The sequence below is a fragment of the Cnephaeus nilssonii genome, assembly GCF_951640355.1.
Source record: "Cnephaeus nilssonii genome assembly, chromosome: 22".
Taxonomy (NCBI): Eukaryota; Metazoa; Chordata; class Mammalia; order Chiroptera; family Vespertilionidae; genus Cnephaeus; species Cnephaeus nilssonii.
This window is the reverse complement of record NC_137093.1, coordinates 28,762,098-28,786,805: the sequence shown is the minus strand read 5'-3', so window position 1 is coordinate 28,786,805 and position 24,708 is coordinate 28,762,098. Positions and strand designations below refer to the sequence as shown.

The 24,708-nt window shown below is 58.3% G+C and overlaps 2 protein-coding genes across 2 annotated transcripts in view; one reads left to right on the top strand and one right to left on the bottom strand.

The window, feature by feature from the left end:
* Positions 1-9,662: 9,662 nt before the first annotated feature.
* On the bottom strand, positions 9,663-13,565 carry RAN (RAN, member RAS oncogene family). The gene is made up of 7 exons (XM_079763271.1): positions 13,454-13,565; positions 12,855-12,900; positions 12,460-12,544; positions 12,250-12,375; positions 10,466-10,653; positions 10,136-10,306; positions 9,663-10,053 (listed from the first exon to the last, which is right to left on the bottom strand). The coding sequence occupies exons 2-7, from the start codon at positions 12,888-12,890 to the stop codon at positions 10,009-10,011; spliced, it is 651 nt and encodes a 216-aa protein (XP_079619397.1). The 5' UTR covers positions 12,891-12,900; positions 13,454-13,565; the 3' UTR covers positions 9,663-10,008.
* A 7,863-nt stretch (positions 13,566-21,428) lies between these two features.
* TMEM132D (transmembrane protein 132D) overlaps positions 21,429-24,708 on the top strand; it is a gene marked incomplete at both ends in the record, with an annotated part of 79,195 nt that continues 75,915 nt past the window's right edge. The window contains one exon of the mRNA XM_079762937.1: positions 21,429-21,544. Coding sequence (XP_079619063.1) covers positions 21,429-21,544 — 116 coding nt within the window. The remainder of the gene's footprint in view (positions 21,545-24,708) is intronic.

The following is a 24,708-nucleotide window of genomic DNA, read 5'->3' as shown; positions in this document are numbered from 1 at the left end:
TGGGTGGAGGGTCAGCCTGCGGACTGAAGGGTCCTGGGTTCGATTCCGGTCAAGGGCATGTACCTGGGTTGTGGGCACATCCCCAGTAGGGAGTGTGCAAGAGGCAGCTGATGGATGTTTCTCTCTCATCGATGTTTCTAACTCTCTATCCCTCTCTCTTCCTCTCTGTAAAAAATCAGTAAAATATATTTAAAAAAAATAAAAATAAATAAAAAAGGAGAGAGAGAGAGAGGGAGGCCAGCCATCAGGGAGGGAGACCGAAGCTCAGAGCTCACAGGGGAGGCTGAAACCAGAGGAAATGGACCGAGAGAGGCATTACATGTGACGCCGGAGCTGGCGGTGAGCGGGCTGCAGGCACGGCTGGACCCAGGACCTCGGCCCACACTCCTGAGCTCCCGTCTCAGGGATCCTCCCTCCCGTGGGGCCCCGGCTGGCTGCCCCGGTGTCACAGCCTCGATCCTCCACTCACCGTTTCTTTTCCCAAAGAGGCAGCGTCCCCCCCTTTCGACGGCCTGGACTGTGAGTCAGATCCACGGCCAAGAGACCTCTCTCCTCCCAAACCGCACGCACCCAACGCACCCGCTACTTTTGCCCAGAAGCAGAAAACAAAGGCTGTTATTCGTTCCCGGTTTGGAAACTTTAAAATAGCAGATGAGAGGACGTCGCGCGCGCCGAGGCTCCGGCCTCTACTTACGGCTATATTTAGCGCCAGGCTCTGCGAGGAGTAACTGCCCGTTTGGGGGAAGCGGCCCGGCCCCGGCGCAGCGTCCGTCTTTGGGGAGAAACGCCTCTGAGTTTGGAAAACCACAAACGCCGGCTGCTGCCGCCGGGTGGGCACGCGCCGGCACCCACCACCGCTCAGAAGCAAGTCCAGGCGCCCGGGCCAGCGCGGCTCAGTGGTTAGAGACTCTCCCACGCACCAAAGGGTCATGGGTTCGATTCCCGGTCAAGGGCAGGTACCTGGATCGCAGATGTTTGTTTGTTTTTTTTTTTAAATACATTTTTATTGATTTCAGAGAGGGATGGAAAGGGAGAGATAGAAACATCAATGATGAGAGAGAGTCGAGTCATGGATCAGCTGCCTCCTGCACGCCCTTCCCCCCCACTGGGGATGGAGCCCAAAACCCGGGCCTGTGCCCTGACCGGGAATCGAACCCTGACCTCCGGGTTCAAAGGTCGACGCTCAAGCACTGAGCCACGCCGGCCGGCCTGGGTTGCAGGTTTGATCCCTGGCCTGGTCAGGCGCGTGCGGAGGCAACCAGTTGATGTCCCTCTCTCTCTCTCTCTCTCTCTCTCTCTCTCTCTCTCTCTCGTTCTCTCCCCCTCCTCCCTCCCTCCCACTCTCTTTAAGAGTCAATGAGGAAATACCCTTGGGTGAGGATTAGCAAAAAAAAATTAAAACAACAACAATAAAGGGATTTGACCCAGAAAAGGACCCCGCCTGGGTGAGGATTGTCACAGACCTCTGGTACCTAAAGCGTGACGACATCACCGGCCCCACCCCGGCCTCTGAGGACATCGTTTTTGTTAGAGCCACTGCGTGTCACCTCGCTGGGCAGGGCCACGGACGTGCCTCAGGTGCGTCTCCCCACATTTCCTATCTGGGTACACGTACATATTGATCTCCGAGAGGCAGGGAGAGGGAGGGAGAGAAACATCCATGAGGAGAGAGAACCATGGACCGGCTGCCTCCTGCACGCCCCCCACTGGGGATGGAGCCCACAACCCGGGCCTGTGCCCTGACCGGGAATCGGACCCTGACCTCCTGGTTCCTAGGTCGACGCTCAGCCACTGAGCCCCGCCGGCCGGGTTCCTGACTACAAAGCAGCAGAGGGTCTGGGGGCATGCAGCCCCCGCCCCCCGTCTCCCTGAGCGGGAGAATGGCGTTCCCTGACGTCACTCGGTCCTTCTCCGCCCGGAGAACAGAACTGGACTCGGAAAGAGGCCGTTTCTCCGTGGAACCTTCCGGGTAGTTTCCCACCCCCTCCCGGCGCTGAGCGTCCTGTGGATTTATAACGGGAGCGATTAGCAGGCAGCTGCCCCCGCCCTGGGCTGACGGGGCTCCCGCCCGCCCGCGTGCAGCGTTCCTGGAGACGCGGGAGAGCGGGCGCGGTGGGAGGCAGCTCCCCGTATCTCCCTGCAGTGAGGACGGGGCGAGCGCTTTGCCAGACGGCCGCCGCCCAGCCCGCTCCTGGCAGCCCTCCGGCCTCGTTTTTTATTTGTGTTTTCCTGCCATCGGGGAGAGAGGGGATGCTGGGAACGGCCCCCATCGCGGCCAAGTTACTCCCCTCCCCCGCCCTCCGGCTTTTCCCCAAACTCTCCGCCCCCCCCCCCCCCCCCGTGGGGAAACCCGGCGGCTGACCCAGCCGCGTCCTTTCACTGGTGGTGGGTTATCTCTTTATTTATTTATTTATTGTTAAATATATTTTTATTGATTTCAGAGAGGAAGGGAGAGGGAGAGATAGAAAGCATCCATGATGAGCCCTGGCCGGTGTGGCTCAGTGGATAGAGCAGGGGGGGGGTCCTCAAACTTTTTAAACAGGGGGCCAGTCCACTGTCCCTCAGACCGTTGGAGGGCTGGACTATAGTTTAAAAAAAAACACACAAAACTATGAAGAAATTCCTATGCACACTGCACATATCTTATTTTGAAGTAAAAAAACAAAACGGCAAAAACACCCGGCGGGCTGTATAAATGTCCTCAGCGGGCCGCAGTTTGAGGACGCCTGGGATAGAGCGTCGGCCTGTGGACTGAAGGGTCCCGGGTTCGATTCCCGGTCTGGGCACAGTCCCAGGTTGCAGGCTCGATCCCCAGTAGGGGGCGTGCAGGAGGCAGCCGATCCATGCTTCTCTCTCATCACGGATGTTTCTCTCTCTCCCCCTCTCCCTTCCTCTCTGAGATCAATGGAATACATTAAGCCGGTGGGTCCGCGGCCCGCGCCCCAGACTGACCCGCCGCCATGGCACAGACCTCGTTCCCAGCCGAGCAGCCGCCCTCTCCCACCGCCCGCGGGGCCGCCACCCCAGGCCCGCCCGTGGCCAGGCCTCCTCCCCTTGTGCATCCAGCACACGGGCCGAGCGGCCGGGCCTGGTCATTGTTTGGCCGTAAAACACACGTTGGCAGCGAAGGCCCGGAGGGAGGGCCCGAATTCCACGGAGGTCACGGCCCGGCTCCCTCCCAAGGGCCCAGGCGCACGGGCCTCCCTCCCAGCAGGAGAGGGGACACAGGCCGCAGCCGCTGTGGGCCCCACGCCAGGCCGGCCAGACCAGCCCCTCCTTGTTGACCTCCTCACACGCGCTGTGGCCTCAATCCGGACAGACAGCTGACGCCACACAACACAGGCCCAGGTACACACAGTCCCGGGACGGCTCGGTCATGTTGTCATAGCTACGTACGCGGCCGGGCGCGGGGGGGGGGGGGGGGGGGGGGGCGCGCTTCGTACGTCACACAAGTGTCTACTCGCTGGGCGGGACTCCTGAACGGACTCTAGTATTGCACATCCACGGTAATTAAGCCCTGGCCGGCTTGGCTCAGTGGATAGAGCGTCGGCCTGCGGACTGAAGGGTCCCGGGTTCGATTCCGGTCAAGAGCATGTACCTTGGTTGCGGGCACATCCCCAGTAGGCGGCGTGCAGGAGGCGGCTGATGGATGTTTCTAACTCTCTATCCTTCTCCCTTCCTCTCTGTGAAATATATTTAAATAAATAAGTAGAAATAAACACGCCTCCTGGGCTGCCCGCCGTGTCCGCGCCCAGCAGGCCCCGTGCTGTGCCCACCGCGCAGCCACCGTGCGATGCTTGCACACGAACACGTCCCTGTCGTCAAGGGGCCTGAGACCGGTGCCCGGGCTCCGACGGTTCCCTTGGCAACCGAGGTTGGCTGGTGCCAGTCCGTCCTTGCGCCTCAGGTCTGCCTCTCTCCTCGGGGTCTCTCGCCGTCAGGACCCCTCCCCGTGTGGAGAGGACGGGAGGGTCCCAGAGCCAGGAACGGCCAGCCAGCGCCCTGGAGACAGGCCGAGGCCCCGGCCCACGCGGCGGGCGGCCGCTGCCCCCCCAGCCACCCCGACCCCCGGCGGGGAAGGCTCCCCTGCTCGCTCAGCGCTAATGCAGGACGCGGCGGCCCGGGGACCCACGGTGGAGGCAGGTCCCCTCCCGCGGTGCCACCGTCCCGAACGGCCGTCTGTGAGGTCCCACGTCTCCCGGGCTCTGGACAACGGTGTCAGAATTCCATGGCAGCCCCCGCCAGGCCGTTCCCACCCTCGGCTGTGCTGCCCTCGCGTGGGGATCCAGCGCCAGCTCGGTGCCCGGCCCCCGGGGCCTGTGCTCGGCTGCGTTTGTCGGATGGACATGCCGCACTCGTGAATAAGAGGGGGCTCTCGCCCGGCCGGCGTGGCTCAGGGGTTGAGCGTCGACCCAGGAACCAGGAGGTCAGGGTTCGATTGCGTCAGGGCACAGGCCCGGGTTGTGGGCTCGATCCCCAGTGGGGGGCGTGCAGGAGGCAGCCGATCCGTGATTCTCTCTCATCATGGATGTTTCTCTCTCTCCCTCTCCCTTCCTCTCTGAAGTCCATAAAAACCTGTTTTTTAAAAACAGAACAGGCGTCTATTACTCAAGGGATAACCTCAGGTGCGTGACCCCTTTTGGAGGTGACCTGGGGGGGTGGTAACGGGAGTGTTTACAGATTCCAACCAGCAAGCCTGTGGCCACCAGCATGGAGCGCGAGCGCCCCCGTGTGGCTCGTGGGGGCATCACCCCGTCAGTGACGACCCGTGTTAGGGCTCTGAGACAGAGAACAGGGCGGGTGGGGTCCCTGCACCAGCACCGCGAAGGGTCCACCGCAGGGAACAGGAGGGACTTGGAATCACGCCTGACGGAGCCCCCGGGGCCGGAGCCTGTGCGCTGGAGCAGGCCGGGCCGGTGCTCGGTCACGTGTGTAACACAAACGGCCCAGAGTGTGTGCTCGGAGGTTGTGCATCCATCCACCCACGAACCAGGTCACCGCTGGATTCCCGGTCAGGGCACAGGCCCGGGTGGCAGGCTCACGCAGGAGGCAGCCGATCCATGATTCTCTCATTACTGGTGTTTCTTTCTCTCCCTCTCTGAAATCAATAAAAAACATATATTAAAAAAAAATAAACTGTTGCCCAACCAGTTTGGCTCAGTGGATAGAGCGTCGGCCTTCAGACTGAACGGTCCCAGGTTCGATTCTGGTCAAGGGCATGTACCTTGGTTTCGGGCACATCCCCTGTGGGGCGTGTGCAGGAGGCGGCTGATCTATGTTTCTCTCTCATCAATGTTTCTAACTATCCCTCTCAGTAAAAAATCAATAAAATGTATTAAAAAAATAAATAAAAACTGTTAGTCTGGCTGGTTTGGCTCAGTGGATAGATCATTGGCCTGCGGACTCAAGGGTCCTGGGTTCAATTCTAGTCGAGGGCACATGCCTGGGTTGTGGGCTCGATGCCCAGTGTGGGGCGTACAGGAGGCAGCCGATCCATGATTCTCATCATTGATGTTTCTCTCTCTCCCCCTCTCCCTTCCTCTCTGAAATCAATAAAAATATATTTAAAAAACAAAAAGAAACGTAGTGCTTTAACGTGCATTTCTACTGACTGTGCCGTTCCTGGTTGGGTTTTGCAGATTAACGTGAACATTATGGGCCGCGGCTGTCCTGCCCTCTGCACGCCGGTGGTTTTCTATTGGCCGTAGAGCATCCCCACCCGCACAGGATTGGCGCGGGCTTCCCCTCCGCCTCTGCCCTGGGTGCGTGGAATTATCTGGAAACGGTCTGATCCCTTCAGGTCTTGGTTTTAAGCTTTGAGGCGCGATTGGAGCCACGTTTGGGTCTCAGCCCCGTGGGGTCCCGCCCGCCACGCCCACAAACCAGGACCTCCCCTGCCGTGGCGGCAGCGGGCCCGGCCCGGGTGCGGACAGGTCTGAGCCTCCCGAGGGGCTCCTTGGCTCGGATGGTCCCCCAGACGCAGGGCCCAGGACCAGACGAGACCACGGTGCTGTTCCCGAGGGCTCCGACCCAGGACTCCGACCTGCACGCTGCAGTCGCTTTTGCTCCTTGAACCCCAAGCCCATCACAACTTGGGGGCCTGCTGGGCTGGACACTCTCCAGGGAGCAGCTGGAGTATTTATTATTGGTATTTTATTGATTTCAGAAGGAAGAGAAACATCAATGATGAGAACCATCCATCGCCTGCCTCCTGCATGCCCCTACTGGGACCGTGACCTCCTGGTTCATAGGCTGATGCTCAACCACTGAGCCATGCTGGCCAGGCTGGCATATTTTTTTAAATCCTCACCAGAGGATATTCTTCCACTGATTTTTTTTTTTTTTTTTGAGAGGAATAGAGGGACAGAGTGGGAGAGAGAAACATGGATGAGAGGGAAGCATCTCTTGGTTGCCTCCCTCACACACCCCGAGCGGGGCTGGGGATCGAACCTGCAACTGAGGCACGTGCCCTTGACCCTTCAGTCTGTGGGCTGACGCCCTAACCACTGAGAAAAACTAGCCAGGGCACAGCTGGCCTGTTTGAGGGGCTCACCTCATGTCTCCCTTTCAGGTCCCTGCTTTTCCTCGTCTGATGGTAAAATGCCACCCTGGCTGGTGGGACTCAGTGGCTACAGAGTAATTTTAAATGTTCCTGGTGCACGCGAAACAGTAACCGAGCTGGTGAACTGCTGAGCAGCTCGCTGTGGGAATCATTTCACCGACAGACACTGCCCGCGGTAAACCGTCTCACTCGTCACGTGAACCTGAGTGAAGGTGGCTGAGGCTGTGGGTTCGAAGAGGTGGTGGTGCCCGGCAAGCACAGCGGATGCTGCTTCGAGTCTTTGCCGCTGGGTCGGTGAAGAGATGTCTCTGGAACATCGCAGCGTGGAGGACAGCCTGACGGCCACGGCTGGGCTCCCTGGGGGCCCTCTGACCCCGAGGGGCTCCGGCTGTGCCGAGCCCAAGTCTGCACGTGGGCGTCCAGAAACCCGCCCCGAGCCCCTTCCCCTCCAGCGTCCTGGTCTGGGTCTCCGCCCACTTGTCCCCTCGCCTAAACCCTTCTCCACCTCCACCCTTCCCGGCCGTCAGGCAGGTCCTGCCGCTGCGCTAAGCTCCTGCGTCCCCTCCTCACAAGGACTCGGTCACCCCTCATCTCTGCAGCGTGGCTCCCAGGACGGACGCACAGACTGTCCAGGTCACAGGACTCCCCACCTGGAGTGGTTTACACGCTGCTTCTCAAAGGCAGGAACTGAAAACATTGAACGCAAGGTTCTCCTTCGACTCGCCGCGCTAAAGCGTCAGCCCCGGCAGCACGCACAGCGCCACGTGAACTGGGGAACGGCCCCTGCATGTTGCTGGCCCGACCCACCCCCAACTCCTGACAGAAAGGAGCTGGAACACCACAACGGGTGAGACAGTGGGTGGTGTAAAACTCACCTGCTCCTCCCCACCCCATGGGGTCAGCCCCACCCTAACCACCCCCACACCCCCGTCTTCCTCGTTCCCAGGGGAAACAGCCCTGGGGACAGGAGTGAGCAGACGGGGCCTTACCCTCACGGCAGCCGAGACCTCAGCGGGGACAGCCCAGCACGGCCCACTGCACCCGGGCTGAGGGGGCAGCGCCGTCCACAGCAGGGTCTGGCCCAGGCCACACCAGTGAGCGCTGAACGCAGAGGCGCTGACGGGCAGGCCAGGCCCAGAGAAACGGGCTCCCCCAGGTCAGGCTGCGGAGCCACCTCCTTCTCGGGCGAACTCTCAGCCCGAGGCCTCGGCACAGCCACATTCTGAGCCCACGCGGCCCAGCTGGCTCCTTCCACCTCTACGTCCACTTTCCCCTTAGAATTTTAAAAAGAAACACGAAGGCTGGTGAAGGGGTGCCGGTGGCCCAGGATGCAGCCAGACCCCCTTTCTGTGGACTCAGCCCTTAACGGCCGGCGAGGACTCTGGTGCCGAGGAAACGGTTCCTCCGGACACAGCTCCCAGCCCGAGGGTCCCGGTGTGGGAGGGGCGTGGGCTGATGCTGCCCTCGTGGCCAAAGGGGACCCCAACCTGAGGGAAGATGGGCTTGTCCCACGGGCACAAGTCAAACTGATTGGCCATCATTGTCTTCTCCTGACAGTCGTGTTTTACCAAAGAAACAAGTCCTCACTAAGGGGGTCACTTCAGGTACCCACCATCAGCCAGGAAACTGGTCCTTATTTTTGAAAATCCAGCATTTTGAGGTTGATAAACCAGTCCATCGGGGCTTTAAACAGAGAAGGCTGCTTTCAAAAGCATTTCACCCTCACCGCAGGACAGCGCCCCCTGCTGTCCAATCTCCTTTATTGTGAGGCACTCAGCAAAGGACAGAAGTCTCCTGCCTTCCACTGCGTCCTCCCGCTGGCTTCTCCAACAGGTTACGGGTTCAGTAACAACGGCCCCTTAGACACCAGCCTGCAGAACACAGGCCAACCCCCACCCGTGCAACCCGGACTGAAAGCTGCTCCCCACAAGGGGACGCTGACCTGTGCTCCTCAGCGTTTCACAAATACCGTGTTTCAGAGAATCCAAGCCAAGGAGAAGCCATGTATTTTGCAGCAATATTTCCTCCCAGTGACGTGTGAACTCTCCCACAGTTTAAAGATCCAGCACCCCCCACACTGAAGCACCGGGAAGGGCTCCTCCCGACTTGGGGAACCTCTCACACCGGGTCCTGAACTGAATCTAGCTCTGCAGCAATTCCAACATGCAAGTGAATCTACTCCTGTGTTTTCTATCTTAAGTGAAATTTAATCAATTCTACCCTTTGAATCCTACTTTTCTGCACATTTAAGTGATTCTTCCCTTTCCTAAGGTACCTGTGTAAGGAAACATTGGACCGCTAGAGCTTTGGTAAAACTGGAGCAGAACCTCCGCACACGAGCCAATTCTAGTGCGGGGCCACCAGGCCACCCCAGGCAGGACGGAGCCGTTCCTTCTCACGGAACCACCCGAAGGTCACCGAGGAGCAAGATCTGCTTCTCCCCGCCGTGGACTGCCTGCTGCTCGTCCACATCCTCGCACCGCTCACAAAACGCAAGCATTAAAGCTGTGGTGTGTCTGACTGAAACCCTTCGTTTTGGCATCTTTAAAGCTTGGGAGCAACTTGAAAGCAGTGGGCAAACATGGACGCCTCCTGGAACGCAGCTCCATCCACATCAACACCAGAGCCAAAGGCAGGTGGACGGGTCATTTCCATCCCTCCTAACGGAGGCAGCCGCCCGCAGCCCCGCCATCACTGGCAGTTCCACCCGGCTCTGAGCTGTGCTACCACGTGGTGGCCTCGGCCGTCAATAGAAGCATCCGTGGTTCTCAGAGTGCCTGCCGCACGCACCACCTTTACTCTGGCGGCGGCCACGTCCTGAACAAGCGCTTCCCCGGGTGACACCGCGGCCAGAAGGCAGTGTGGAGGACAGTTTGACGGCACTGGAATATTTACAACTCTCAACACTTACCAAATAAATACTATGGCCCTGTCATTTCATCTGTGTGAAATGATCCAAATGTACAAAAAATAAAGACTGGGAACACTGACTGACACTCCAAATTAAGTGACAACAATAAAGGCATTCGCAACAGCAACAGCACATCTTCCTGGTTAGTGGTCTTCAGATGCTTATTAAACAAGGGATAAGCTCGCTTGCTTAGATATTTGAAATACAACTTTATTCTGATTCTAAACGAAAAGGAATGGGAATGACAGTAACAAACAAGGTTTCACCACTGAGTATTGTGATGCGACTGCAGCATTCTTATCGTTGAAACTCAATAAGGAAACAACTGTGTTCCAAACAGCTAAATATGCAGGTCCAAAAGTGAAGGTATCTTAACTGCCACATTCACTCGAAGCCCATTCATCTCTCAGCATCCCGGGGTCAAGCACAGGTTCTGCTTAGCTATGTAATAAAGTGGCAAACACGCGGCACCACCGACATCACAGGACAGTCGCCTATAAAACTAGACTTCTGACGCTGGGCTCCGGCTTCCCCCTCACAGGTCGTCATCCTCGTCTGGGAGCGCGGTGGTCTGAGCAACCTGGACAGAGAGACGGACATGTCACGCTGCAGACACAGCGGCAGGCGGGCGAGCTCACAGCTCACCGGGAAGGACCACTCACCTCGAGGTCGTGCTCGTACTGTGCTGCCAGCGCGGGGTCCATGACCACCTCTGGGGGGGCAAGAGCAGGCATGGCGACGAACTCCAAGTTCGGGTCTCCGATGAGTTTCCTAGCAAGCCAGAGGAAGGGCTTCTCAAAGTTGTAGTTGCTTTTGGCAGAAATGTCGTAGTACTGTTAAGAGAAGTGAATTCGACTTGGTTATTCTAGGAGACGGTTCAAGCCAAAAGACACGGTTCTTCGACCCACACATTTACAAGTCCCTGTCACGGACCTACACCGACACGGTACCTCTTACCGAAGGGCCACGGTCCGTAAGCTTAGGACACGCACCTGGAGGTTCTTCTTTCGGTGGAAGACAATGGACTTTGCCTTCACCTTCCTGTCCTTGATGTCCACTTTGTTGCCACACAAGACGATGGGGATGTTCTCACACACGCGCACCAGATCTCGATGCCAGTTTGGCACGTTCTTGTAAGTGACTCTCGAGGTTACATCAAACATGATGATGGCACACTGGGCTGGAAGGTGGATTTGGAGAGATTAGTCCATTCCCAGGAATTGTCGACACGGACGAGAAGTAACAGGAACTATGAATTCGAACTCCTGGACTCAGGCCAAACTCCAGGTCAACTAGGTGTCTCTCCATTTCGAGGCCTCCCATTCTAGGTGTCACTGTACTAAACACGTGTGTGCAGCGGGACCTCGTTTCTCAAACTTAATTTGTCCCAGAAGGCTGTTCGAAAACCAAATCATTTCCCCCCATAAGAAATAGCGTAAATCCAATTAATCCGTTCCAGACCCCCAAATGATTCCATTTTAGCCTTTCTTATATACAGTGCAAGTCTACTGTGCTATGAACACTAAAAATAAAGGACATGGAATGTAAATTTAACAAGAGGAAAGGAAATGTACGGTAAGTGAAAATTTAACAAGTATCAGCAACAAAAGCGAAAATCATGAAAACACGCACAGCACATCCTGAGGTGTGAGCAGTGTAAGCGGGCGCATGCTGGCTTCTCTCCTGTCCTGAGAGATGGGGACCGATCCCACAGGCGCCACAGGAAAGGGCCGTCAGGAATGAAAGACCCGCTTCCATACCCAAGCTCTCTCCCTGAATGGCTCATCCTCCCACCTCATCCCATGAGCATCCAAAGTAGATTCATGATCCTCAGCATTCCAGAGAACTCCCCCTGTATTACGAGGGTCTAGAAACCTCTTCTTTAAAAGGCCCTCCAGTGGCTGAGTACATAGGACGTTTTGTGTCTGTTTTTTAAAAAGCCAGCGGATGCCAAAACCGGTTTGGCTCAGTGGATAGAGCGTCGGCCTGCGGACTGAAAGGTCCCAGGTTCGATTCTGGTCAAGGACATGTATCTTGGTTGCGGGCACATCCCCAGTAGGGGGTGTGCAAGAGGCAGCTGATCGATGTTTCTCTCTCATCGATGTTTTAACTCTCTATCCCTCTCTCTTCCTCTCTGTAAAAAATCAATAAAATATATTAAATAAAAAGCCAGCGGAGCCTCTAGCTATGGACCTGCACGTGTAGCCGTGATGGCGTGAGAACAAGCCCGGGTGTGCGCAAGGACAGCGAAAGGCACGGAAGGGCTCCGGACAGCTGCGTCCACAGTGACGTCCCAGAGGTCAGCCTTCTCTGGTCATCGTTTTGTTTGGTTCAACAATGAACATCCACTTCCTTTGCCATGTTTAAACCAAGCATTTTGGGGGGAAATTTTTTTTTTGCAAAATTCAGTGCAGTTAAAAAGAAACCAGCCGGTCTCTTCCAACACTGGCCACCTGCACGCTAGCTCCTCGGACGGTGCGTGGCCAGCCCGTTCGCCGCTCCTGAACGGAGTGGCTGAGAAATGGTCACTGGTGACCCCCCATGTACCCCAACCAAACCAGGTCTCCAAACGCTGACGCTGCACCACCCTGAGCCTCCGTGCAAACCCGTGTTTTTCACCAGGGCCCAGTGGCCCCGACACCCAATGCTTGTATCGGATCGTGTCCCCTGCACAGGGGGCGACTCCCTGAGGCGGCATCTCCTTCCCTCCCTGGGAGGCCGGTCCCCGGGACAGGGGGTCTCCGCCGGAGGGAAGGACCAGGGCCCCCAGCCCTACCTTGGATGTAGTAGCCGTCCCGCAGCCCCCCGAACTTCTCCTGGCCGGCCGTGTCCCACACGTTGAACTTGATGGGCCCTCGGTTGGTGTGGAACACGAGCGGGTGCACCTCCACGCCCAGGGTGGCTGAAACGGGGCGTGCAGGTCAGTCCCGGGGCCCGCGGGCGCCCACCTCCCGGCCCCCCGCCCCGCGGCCCGCGCCCCACGTACCGACATACTTCTTCTCGAACTCGCCCGTCAGGTGGCGTTTCACGAAGGTGGTTTTCCCAGTCCCCCCGTCGCCAACCAGTACAAGCTGCCGGGAAACGCGTTCTTTGAAATAAGCACCCCAAAACACAGATCCCCCCGCCTTCCCGGACCCCACTTCCCGGGAGGAGGAACCCCCCCCCCCTTGAACTGCCCCATCGGGTCACTTTCTACAAAGGACCACCGGGAAGCGGCCCCGGCTCCGGCTTTTGGGGGGGCCACTAGAGGGGTCCCCGCGGCCCCACAGGAAACCCGGTTAACAAAGGCGGCGTGGACGGGCCCCCCGCGGCCCCAGGACCGCCTCCCCTGCGGACCCCCCGCGTCCGGCGCCGACGGCCCCGCTCCCGGGGGCGACATACTTTGAACTGAACTTGGGGTTCTCCTTGGGCGGCCATGGTGATGTCACTGCAGAGCGGAGAGGAAGAGAGTCAGGCCCTGCGCGGGCGGGCGGGCGGGCGCGCCGACCGGGGCGCACATGGCGGGCGGGCCCACGTGCGCCCACAAAGGCCGGCGGCCCGCGCCCCGGGCCCCGCGCGGGCGGGCAGGGCGGCGGCGGCACGAGGGCGCGCAATGGCGGCGGGTCCCCGCCCGCTCATTCAGCGCCGGGCTGGCCGCGCGCCCGCCCGCCCGCCCGGGAGCCGCTCGGAGGCCGGACCGCGGAAAGCGCCTGGTCACGCGGGCGGCCGGCCGGGCCTCGGCGCCCCTCTGCCCGCTCCTCCCGGGCCCTCCGGTGCGACCCACCGCCCGGCCGTCCTCCCCGGCCCCCCGCGCTGGGACCCCGGCCCCGCGGCCTCCGCCACCGGGAGGGAGAGGAGCCCGCGCCCGCCCGCCCGCCCGCCCGCCGCCTGGGCCCGCAGTAACCGCCCGCTCCTGGCCGCCGCCGCCGCGACGCCCCGGCCCCGCTCTCGGCCCCGGTCCCCGTCCTCGGCCCCCGGCCCGGCCCCGCCGCCGCCGATACCTTCCAGAACCGTCTCCCGGGCCGACTGACTGAGAGCTGGAAAGATGGCGGAAGCGCGATTCAAATGCCCGGAGACGCAGCCGACGCCGGCGCGCGCCGAAGGAGGCGGGGCAACGGCGCGGCGCCGCTCCCACGTGGCCTGGGCGCGCGCGCGCGCACGCACGCCGCCGGCCGCACCCGTCTGCCGGCGCGCACGCGCACGGCTGCCGGCGAGCCACGTGCGCCCTCCGCGAGGGCGGGTTCCCCGCGCGCGCGCATGCGCCGTCGGGAGGCGGCGCGCCCTCGGGCCGCTGCGGTCACAGAGCGGGGAGGGGTCGGCCCCGGGCCGCTCGGGCGGGAAACGCGGGCGGCGTCCCACACAAAGACCCCGGGCCTCCCGCACGGACGCGGGCACGGCAGCCCCCTCCGGCGCCCTGGCTGGGGTGCGGCCCCCGATCCCTGCCCCTGGGTCTCCCTCCGGACCTTGGCGGGGGGTGGGGGGGCGGGTACAAAGCGTTTCCTGCCAACGGGGTGATGAGTTTGCGTGTTTGCACCCCGCGCAGCTCATCCTCGTGGCGAACCCGGATGCAGCTCATGAGTATTGAGGTTCCCGGCTCTGGGCCGAAGGCTGTGGGGCCCGGACAGGAGCCTGCACTGAGCAGCCCCTTGCTCCGGCCGTGCACCAAAAAGGGGAAAAAAGGCCACGTGCTGACCTGGGGGCTCAGGGAAGGCCTGCCTGGCGGTTTTGCAGACTCAGACCTAACGCAACCTCAAGGGATGGCCTGGAATTAAACATTTACCTAAAAGCGGTTTACAGTGGGCAGTCCTGTCCCGGGGCAGTATTTTCCCTACAAAGAACGACTTCGGATCTTTCCGGAGCCTGTTGTCTTTCTGCATCTAAGACAGTTTGGCTCAAATAAACTCAAAATTCTTTACAGTTTTTTTGTTTTGTTTTGTTTTGTTTTTTTACCTGAACACTGGGATGCCCCCCTCCCAGGGGTGGTCAGTTGAGAAAATGAGATGAGCTTTGAGTCACTTTCAGCAAAGTGGGCCGAACGGAGTCCTCCACGCTCCCGAGTCTAAGGCTGGTTTTGGCATTTGTAGGGACAGCCACAGTGTTTTTAGTTTTGGGGTTTAAAAGAAAAATTTTTTTTTAAATATATTTTTACTGATTTCAGAGAGGGAGAGATAGAAACATCCATGATGAGAATCATGGACCGGCTGCCTCCTGCACACCCCACACTGGGCCCCCAACCTGGGCATGGACCCTGACCAGGAATCAAACCGTGCGTGACCTCCTGGTTCATAGGATGACACTCAACCCGAGCCACGCCGGACGGGCGGCCACTGTGTTTTAACTGATGTCTAGCCCCCCCCCGCCCCCCCCAAGCAAGCATCCAGGTGTCCCTTCCCAGCAACGGGCCTCCGAGGCCCCGGGGACTGGCCCGTAGCAGGAGAACCCAGGTGACCGAGGGCCCCGCCAGGAGGCCCCGGCGCACTCGCAGGCAGGTCTGCTGGGAACCCGGTGACGCAGGTTGGGCCCAACACGCCTGGGAGTCTGCCCGCTGGGGACTGGGGGCCAGGGCCCCAAGGACGGAGGGAAACTCCCCGCAGACCCGCCTGCGGGTGGCGGGCGCATACATTGGTCCCGCCTCCGGGACAGCGGGAACGAATCAAACACACAGGTGCTGCGTTCATACCCCTGCATGTTCATTTCTAGGGAGATGCCCTGGAGTTTAGCACATGGAGACGGATCACAGTGCTCACTGTGACATAATAGCAATAAGCGGAACCTCCGCGAGTGTCCAATTGGGAAAATGCATCAGCAAACTATGGTATAGCTAGCTATTCTACGGATTCCTGTACAGCATTAAAAAAAATATATATATATATATATATATATTATTTTTATTGACTTCAGAGAGGAAGGGAGAGGGAGAGAGAGATAGAAACATCAGTGATGAGAGAGAATCATGGATGGGCTGCCTCCTGCTCGCCCCACGTTGGGGATCCAGCCGGCACCCAGGACATGTGCCCTGACCGGGAATTGAACCGTGACCTCCTGGTTCATAGGTGGACGCTCAACCACTGAGCCACGCCAGGGGGCCAGCATTTAGAAGGGGTCAAGTTCATCTGCATCGCAGGGGTCGCCAGATCTCGAAAGGATGATGTGGAGAAAAGCGAGTTCCTGAAAGGCGTGGCCATAGCTTTATATCATCGCGGGGGCGGGGGGGGGGGGGGGGGCAGTGACGGACAGGCCTGGCCTCAGGGAGCTTTCATCCCGGAAGGAAGAGACGGGAAGGAGGCGTGGCAGGGACAGGAGAGGTCTGAGACAGCGATGATCGATGGTCGCTGTGGTGAATGAACGACACAGCAGGTGAGGAAGAGGCGAGGACGCGGGAGGTCAGAGGACGGGTGACAGTGAGGTGGGGTGACCTGCGGGCCTTCCCAAAGACCTGCTGGAGGGGAGGGGTGGGGCCCCACACAAGGCCGAGGGGCGAGAACCCCCGGGAGGAGGCCTGGCCTGGAGCCCTGTGGCTGGAGAGGGCGCTCAGAGGGGTGGGCGGGGCTCACGTCTGGGCTGTGCCTGTGTAGACACACGGGCGTTGGCAGGAGGGCGCGGGGAGGGGCCCTGGTATGAAGAACAGGGTGCTTCTCTCTAGCAAGAGGAACTTGAGAAGCGGACTGCTGGCCGTTGGGGTGGGACAGACGCTTTCTCTGAAAGAGACGTTCAGTGCTTGCTTCGGCAGCACATATACTAAAATTGGAACGATACAGAGAAGGTTAGCATAGCCCCTGCGCAAGGATGACACGCAAATTCTTGAAGCGTTCCATTTAAAAAAAAGAAAGAAAGAGACGTTCATTCTGCGTCCCGTACGGGTCACTTCAGGAGAGCCTGGTCTGAGAAGAGAGGATGGAGGAGGTCGTAAGGACACAGAAGCCTGTAACAGGGCATAACAGGACGTCCCAGAGGTTGAGACAGGCCTGGGACACTCTATCTATCTATGTCTAGACATCTGCATATTTACATATAGATTTGGATCTAGTATCTATATCATACATTGCATAGTATCTAGATAGTATCTATATCTCTATATAGTACATACCTATATACAGATACAGATACTTATATATGGATATATAGCCACACACATAATTTTAAAGTATATATGTGAAAAATTCCAGTATACAGTATATATTTTCTACTATATGTTTAGATATGTATATGTATATACATATATTGAAATGCCAGTATATATATATATATATATATTTTTTTTTTTTTTTCAGGGATTCAACATTGAGGTACATTTTAATATTTTTTTATTTATTTTATTTTATTTTTTTGAAATATATTTTATTGATTTTTTACAGAGAGGAAGGGAGAGGGATAGAGAGTTAGAAACATCGATGACAGAGAAACATCGATCAGTTGCCTCCTGCACACTCCCTACTGGGTGTGTGCCCGCAACAAAGGTACATGCCCTTGACCGGAATCGAACCCGGGACCCTTGAGTCCGCAGGCCGACGCTTCATCCACTGAGCCAAACCGGCTAGGGCTTAATATTTTTTTTATTGATTTTTTACAGAGAGGAAGAGAGAGGGATAGAGAGTTAGAAACATCGATGAGAGAGAAACATCGATCAGCTGCCTCCTGCACACCCCCCACTGGGGATGTGCCCGAAACCAAGGCACATGCCCTTGACCGGAATCGAACCCGGGACCCTTGAGTCCCCAGGCCGACGCTCTATCCACTGAGCCAAACCGGTTTCAGCAACATTGCGGTACATTTTAAATGCCTGCTCTGAATGAACCGACTCTTGTACGACATAGTCATCGCCAACACGACCTCACCGCGCTATTTATAAGGTAACTACAGGGTGTATTGACTTTCCGGGGCCGCCGTCACAGAATACCACGAAGCAGGTGCCCTAAAATAGCAGAAATGCCCTCTGCCCCCGTCCCGGGGTTCCCCCATCACGGTGTTGGCAAGGCCCGGCGCTCCTGGGAGGCTCTGGGGAGACTGTCCCGGGCTGGTCTCCGAGCCCCTGATATGGCGGGTGGAGAGGCATCGCTCCCACGGACTCCTCTGACACCGCCTGGGGTTCCCCCGTGTCTCCACGTGGTCATCCCTCTGCGTGTCTGTGTCCTAACCTCCTCCTCCTAGAAGGACACCACCCTCCTGACCCTCATAGTCAGCTTTAAAAAACAACCACACGTGTTTTTATTGATTTCAGGGAGGATGAAGAGGGAGAGAGAGAGAGAAACATCAGTGATAAGAGAGAATCATGGATCGCTGCCTCCTGCATGCCCCCCACTGGGGATCGAGCCTGAAACCAGGGCATGTGCCCTGGCTGGGAATCAAACCATGACCTCAGGTTCGTAGGTCGATGCTCAACCACTGAGCCACGCCGGCCGGGCTAATGGCAGCATTTCAAGGCCTTTTTTCTTGGATGACAAGGGTGCTGAAGGTCACCAGTCGTAGGTGAGAAGGATCTCGTCCTGTTTCCATTCACATATCCTTGGGTGAGGATTAAAAAAAAAAAAATAATAATAATAATAATAATAATAATAAATAAAAGGGGTAGCCTAGCCCAGTTGGCGTGGCTCGGTAGTTGAGCATCAACCTATGAACCAGGAGGTCAGGGTTCGATTCCCGGTCAGGGCACAGGCCCAGGTTGTGGGCTCGATCCCCAGTAGGGGGCATGCAGGAGGCGGCTGATCCATGATTCTCTCTCATCAGGGATGTTTCTATCTCTCTCTCCCTCTCCCTTCCTCTCTGAAATCAATAAACAAACAAAAAAAAATTAAAAACAAAAACACAAAAAAAGGGGTAGCCTGTTTCTTAGCTTAGCATCGTGGTCGGCAAACTGCGGCTCACGAGCCACATGCGGCTCTTTGGCCCCTTGAATGTGGCTCTTCCACAAAATACCACGGCCTGGGCGAGTCTATTTTGAAGAAGTGGCGTTAGAAGAAGTTTAAGTTTAAAAAGTTTGGCTCTCAAAAGAAATTTCAATCGTTGTCCTGTTGATATCTGGCTCTGTTGGCTAATGAGTTTGTGACCACTGGGTTAGCATAATAATAAGTTAAAAGAGTCTACTGTATCTCCAAAGACCGTAGCTGCTTCATCCCCATTTAAATTTACCTTCTGGATGCAGGATCAGAAGAAAAGGTGAAATCTAACCAGGTCTTCAACTGACGATCAAGCACGCCTGTGGCTAACAGACAACCACTGTCAGTTCTTCGGGGGTCTGAATTGAAACGGACTCTTAAAATCCCCCTACTATTACTTTACATGCAAGAAAAATACATTAAGCCGAAACTGGTTTGGTTCAGTGGATAGAGCGTCGGCCTGGGGACTCAAGGGTCCCAGGTTCGATTCCGGTCAAGGGCATGTACCTTGGTTGCGGGCACATCCCCAGTGGGGGGTGTGCAGGAGGCAACTGATCGATGTTTCTCTCTCATCGATGTTTCTAGCTCTCTATCCCTCTCCCTTCCTCTCTGTAAAAAATCAATAAAATATACTTTAAAAAAATACATTAAATGATGCCCAGCTGGTGTGGCTCAGTGGTTGCGTGTCGACCAAAGAACCAGGAGGGCACGGTTCGATTCCCGGTCAGGGCACGATCCCCAGTGTGGGGTGTGCAGAAGGCAGCCGATCCATGATTTTCTCTCATCATTGATGTTTTTTTCGTCGTTCATCCTCACCCGAGGATATTTTCCCATGATTTTTAGAGAGAGTGAAAGGGAGGGGGAGAGACAGAGAGAAACATCGATGTGATAGAGACACATCCATTGGTTGCCTCCAGCACAAGCCCCGGCCAGGGCCAGGGATCAAGCCTACAATGGAGGTAAGTGCCCTTGACCGGAATCGAACCCAGAACCCTTCAGTCCCAGGGCTGACGCTCTATCCATGGGCCAAACAGGCTAGGTCTGATATTTCTCTCTCTCCCTCTCCCTCCCTCTCTGAACTCTCTCTCTCTCTCTCTCTCTCTCTCTCTCTCTATATATATATATATATATATATATTTAAAGTAATAAAATAAATGAGAACCACAGAATTTTAAAATAGGCCAGCACCTTGGGAGGCCCCAACCCCAGCGGTGCTGCTGGCCGGGAGTGTCCCTCTGGGTGAGCTGTTTGACACCGTTGGCTACAGGTTTCCCAGCGGTGGGTGTGGGCCGCGGCCTCCTCGCAGGGGTCACGGGAGGCTGTGAGAGCTTTGTGTACACAGGCGGGCACTTGTAAACCAAAGCCAGTCACGTACCCGAGAGAAGGTACTCATTCTGCCGAGGAAGGACGCGGTGTTCACCACGGGTAACCTCGTTCGTCCAGCACGTTTATGAAAGGGGTCCTATGTGCTGGACAGAAACCCCTGGGGTCCCTCCTTTTTTTTAAAAAAAATTTTTTTTTGAAATTACTGGTGCTTTTTTTGTTTTTTAAAATATATTTTATTGATTTTTTTTTTTACAGAGAGGAAGGGAGAGGGACAGAGAGTTGGAAACATCGATGAGAGAATCACCGATCAGCTGCCTCCTGCACACCTCCTTCTGGGGATGTGCCCAAAACCAAGGGACATGCCCTTGACCGGAATCGAACCCGGGACCCTTCAGTCCGCAGGCCGACGCTCTATCCACTGAGCCACACCGGCCAGGGCCCTGGGGTCTCTCCTTATCGGTGGGGGACCCGTGTGGTGTGAAGGCACCGGCTTTGTGCTGACTTATTACAACAGCCGTAGGAGACTATGCTACAGCATGCGACCTCATGAAGCTGTTTCCAGATCATGAATCTGGCTCCATCTTTAATGTTTGTACGTTTCGTACTGTGTTTTTTTTCCCTATACCTATATTTACCTAGGATGCAGCATCATTTATAAATTAGGCCGGTAAGAGATGAACAAGGAATAATCAAATAGAAAATTGTAATGAGAGCCGTGAATGTGGCCCCTCGCTCTCTGAATGTGTAATTGTGCTAGTCTCACCTTCTCCCTTAAACGGAGCCCTTTAAGGCTTCTCTTTGGCATCCGAACCGCCGGCCTCACAGGTCAGAGACGGGGACGCTGCCTGCTCCCACCGCGGGCCATGCAGTCCCATCCCTTCACTTCCTGTCCCTTCAGCCTGGCGGGCATCGCTTGCCCTCTTCCCCTTTCTGGACGAGGCCAGTGCCGGGGACGTGCACGCAGAGCGGCACCCCGCTCATCTCCATCGCCTCGCTGCCTTCGTCATCCACTTGGTCCCTGTTTTCTAAGAAGATGAGTGGGAAAGCACAAACACGGAAGCAAACCAACAGGGGACAAAGGGCACTTTTCCGCTGGGGAGCAGAGTACAAACTCGCTGGGCTCCGCCCCAGCCCCGCTGCCCCAAAGCCCCGCCCCTTCCCCAGCAGGCCCCGCCCCACCAGGCCCCGCCCCTTCCCCAGCGGGCCCTTCCCCCTCCTCCGTTAGCCCCTGTTGCTCCCTTCCCCAGCAGGCCCCGCCCTCCACAGGCCCCGCCCCTTCCCCAGCGGGCCCTTCCCCCTCCTCCGTTAGCCCCTGTTGCTCCTGCCCCAGCAGGCCACGCCCTCCCTCAGGCCCCGCCCCTCTCTCAGGCCCCGCCCCTCCGCCGCAGCATTCCCGCAGGAAAGCTCCCGCAGGCTGCGCGGGCCGGGCGCGGCGCGGGCTGGGCATGCGCAGAGCGCGCGGGCGCGGTTGCCGTGGCAGCGCCGGCGGGAGGGGAGGCGGCGGGCGGGCGCGGCGCGGAGCCGGGCGACCGGCGGGCTGAAGCGGCGAAGGCGCGGGGCAGGCCTGAGCGGCGGGGCGCGGCGCCCGGCCCGCGGGGATGCGGGACCGGCTGCCGGACCTGACGGCGGTGAGTGGCGGGTGGGGGAGCGGGCGGATAGCGGTTCAGGCCGGGCGGGGCGGGGTGGGCGGGGCCTGCGGGGGGCGCGGAGACTCCGCCCGGCTGGGCGGGGGTGGGGGGGATCGGGGAAGGTTGGGGTGCTGTTTCGCCGGGTCGCGATGCGGGATCGTGGGGGGCGCGCGGTGCGGAACCGCGGGGGGCGCTGTGTCCACTGTGTTCGGGACGCTCCGACGGCCGAGGCGCAGCGCTTCGACATCTGGGGAAACCGGGCTTGGTGGGGTCCCAGGGGGGGGTCGCGGCCCTGAACCCCTTTGTGAGCCGCGCTCTGCCCTCCCTCCCCAGCTGATTGCTGCCCCGGAGTCACCCCGTCACGCAGCCCTTCTCTGCGGGATGTCAGCGCCCCAGCGTGGGGACTCGTCGCCCCGCTCCCTGTCCAGTCCTGGGGGTCCAGTCCCCGGGTCCCACTCACCTGCACGTGGTGGGAGCTGGGGGTGTGTGTGTCGCGGTGCAGCCAAGCCCAGGCTGGCACCCCAGGGTGGGCGCTGGCCGCTGGGTGCGGGCGGGAGGGCGGGGGACCGGCCGGCACGAGCCACGCCTGAGGCTGCCCGGTAAACAGGTTGCTTTTCTTACTCCGTGGCCTGCACGCCGCCGCGGGAGGGTGGGCGCCCTGCGCACCCAGCGAGGGGAGGGTGGGCACCCTGCGCACCCAGCGAGGGGAGGGTGGGCGCCCGGGAGAAGCCAGGGAGATACGGGCTCCCTGAGGGGTGGACCGCCTCCCGCGTGGGTGACAGGTGACACAGCGGAGGACACGCTGCGTAGAGAAAGCGACCCGTGGGAGCCCGTTAGAGTTTCTAATTTTTAATCTTTTTAAAGAATTCTTGTGAGTTTATTCCACAATCTCCAGGAAGCAGGATCTCACCGGATTGGGATAGTGCCCCCTTAAACTTAATAGAGGAAATTATTCTTTCTTTTTTTTAAACATGTTTTTACTGATGTCAGAGAGGAAGGGAGAGAGAGAGTTAGAAACATAAATGATGCGGGAGAATCATGGATCGGCTGCCTCCTGCACGCCCCCTACTGGGGATGGAGCCCACAACCCGGGCCTGTGCCCTGACCGGGAATCGAACCCGGGACCCTGCAGTCCACAGGCTGACGCTCTACCCACTGAGCAACACTGGCCAGGGTCTATGGAAACACTTTAGAAAGATGACCTTTTTCTCTAAAAACACAAGCATTAGTCAAGTGTGTCCCCCCCCCCCCCGCCCCTCAGGGCAGCCTCAGAACGTTGGGCGGGGGGGAGTGTGGGGGCCCCAGGCCCAGTGCGCTCAGGTGCCCATGGCAGGTAATGAATGAACTTCTCTCTTTGGCTTGCAGACCGTAGCTGGTCACGTGCCCACCACAGGACAGTAGAGAGAGAAGGGTCACTCAGGTCAGAGGAGGAACCCTCTGCGGCAGGGCGGGTGGGGAGGGTGGGGAGGAAATTACGCTGGACACTCGTCACCAGAGAGTTTCTTCACAGCGACGTTTCCTTCCTTCCCTTTTTGTCGGCGCTCACTTACAGGGTGTCCCCCCAAAAAAACGACACACACGCTTGGAACGATCTTACCGAGGCCGTGTGCATGAAACGGGATTCGTTCTCAGGAGCGCGCTGCCAGCTGTCACGGTGTGCATGCATTTTTTTTTCTGGGGACGCACACCCTCCCACCCTACATTTTGACACCCGCCGCTGGCAGCGAGCTCGCCTTCGCCGTAGCCAACGGCTGCGCTGATGTCTCCGCTCCGGGCCTCCAGCAGGCGTGCAGCGCTCTGTGAAGCGAGGATCTGCTGGAGGCGGGCACCCCGAGAGCGGTAGCTGTTGTAGCAACACGCCGCCGCGGGGACGTGGAAGCGGGAGGAGAGGGAACGGTCCGTCCGTCGAGCGCAGAAACAGCTCTTCTCGGCCCGACGAGCAGAACGTAAAAAAAGGCGGCCGTCTGTCACGCGCGGAGTTTGTGTACACGCCAGCGCCCGGCGCCGCCGTGTCGGGGAGAACACGTCGACCCCGCTTTGCTCTAGAATTTTAGGGCTGCAAGGGGCTGTCGCTGGGAACGGCCAACACCGTCCGGCTCCCGATGAGAGACGGGGCCGCCGCCGAGCCGAATAGTGGACTTTCCCAGCGCGGGGTTGTCTCCTCTTGGGAAAATGCCTTTAAGACTCCCCAAGCTCCAATTTTCCTGTCTGTAAAATGGGGGTAATGACATTTCTCTGGACCACTCACAGCGGGAGTTGTGAAACATCAGATTAGGCCCAGAGAGAAAATGCCGTGTAATTATAAGTGCTGTCGGTATTTACTAGTTGTTGTTTTATGTGTTCAGAGTTTTAAAAAGCACCCTTCTCCGCCCCCGTAAAATATCTGCCCGGCCGGCGTGGCTCAGCGGTTGAGCGTGGACCTATGAACCAGGAGGTTAGGGCTTGACTCCCAGTCAGGGCACGTGCTCGGGTAGTGGGCTCGGTCCCCAGTAGGGGGCCTGCAGGAGGCAGCCAGTCTGTGATTTTCTCTCATCAATGACGTTTCTCTCTCTCCCCCTCTCCCTTCCTCTCTGAGATCAATAAAGATATATTTAAAAAAGAAAAAAAGAATGCCGCAATGTTCTAGAATGTTCAATAAGGCTTGGAACGCCCCGCCCCACACCTGCTGAGTCAGACACACAGCTTTCCGGGGGAGCCTGCCCCCCCCCCCCCCGGGCCTGTGCCCTTGACCGGGATCGGACCCGGGGGACCCTTTCGTCCGAAGGCCGACGCTCTGTCCGCGGAGCCACACCGGCGAGGGCTCTGCCCGAGGGGCTGTGGGTGAGGGGGGCGTCCTGCGTCTCTCGCGTGGGGAGGAATGTGTGCGAACGTTCCTGGACAGTCAGTCCTTCCGTCCCGGGAAAGCTCAGCTGCGGCGTCAGCGTTTCCATCTTCAGAGGAACCGGGCAGCGTGAGCAGTTTCACTTCCCGGGCGGGCGAGGCTGCTGCCCGCGTGGACGGGCGCCTGGGAGCCCGTGGAGCCGTGCTGCCCGGTGCCTGGGCGCCGCTGGGGTCCCTGCCACGGTCGCGCCTCCTGCAGGGCTCTGGCTGTCTGCTCTCACGGGGCCTGCGGTCGCCCCGCCTCAGAGTCCAGTTGTCAGGGAGCGCGGGGCTCTGGGGGCTCAGTGCAGTGTGCTGCCCTGGCGGGCGGAGCCCTGGGGCCCTGGATTGCTCTTGTCTCTGATCTTTATTATTATTATTATTATTATTATTATTATTATTGACTCGAGGCCTGATGCACGAAGATTTGTGAAGAACGGGCCTTCCTTCCCCTGGCTGCCGGCACCGCCTTCTTTCCGGCCCGGAGCCGCCTTTCCGCCTTCCCACGCCGCCCAGAGGCCCCGAGCGGCTGGGGTGGTGGCTGGGCTCCTGGCCGCTCGGAGCCTGCGT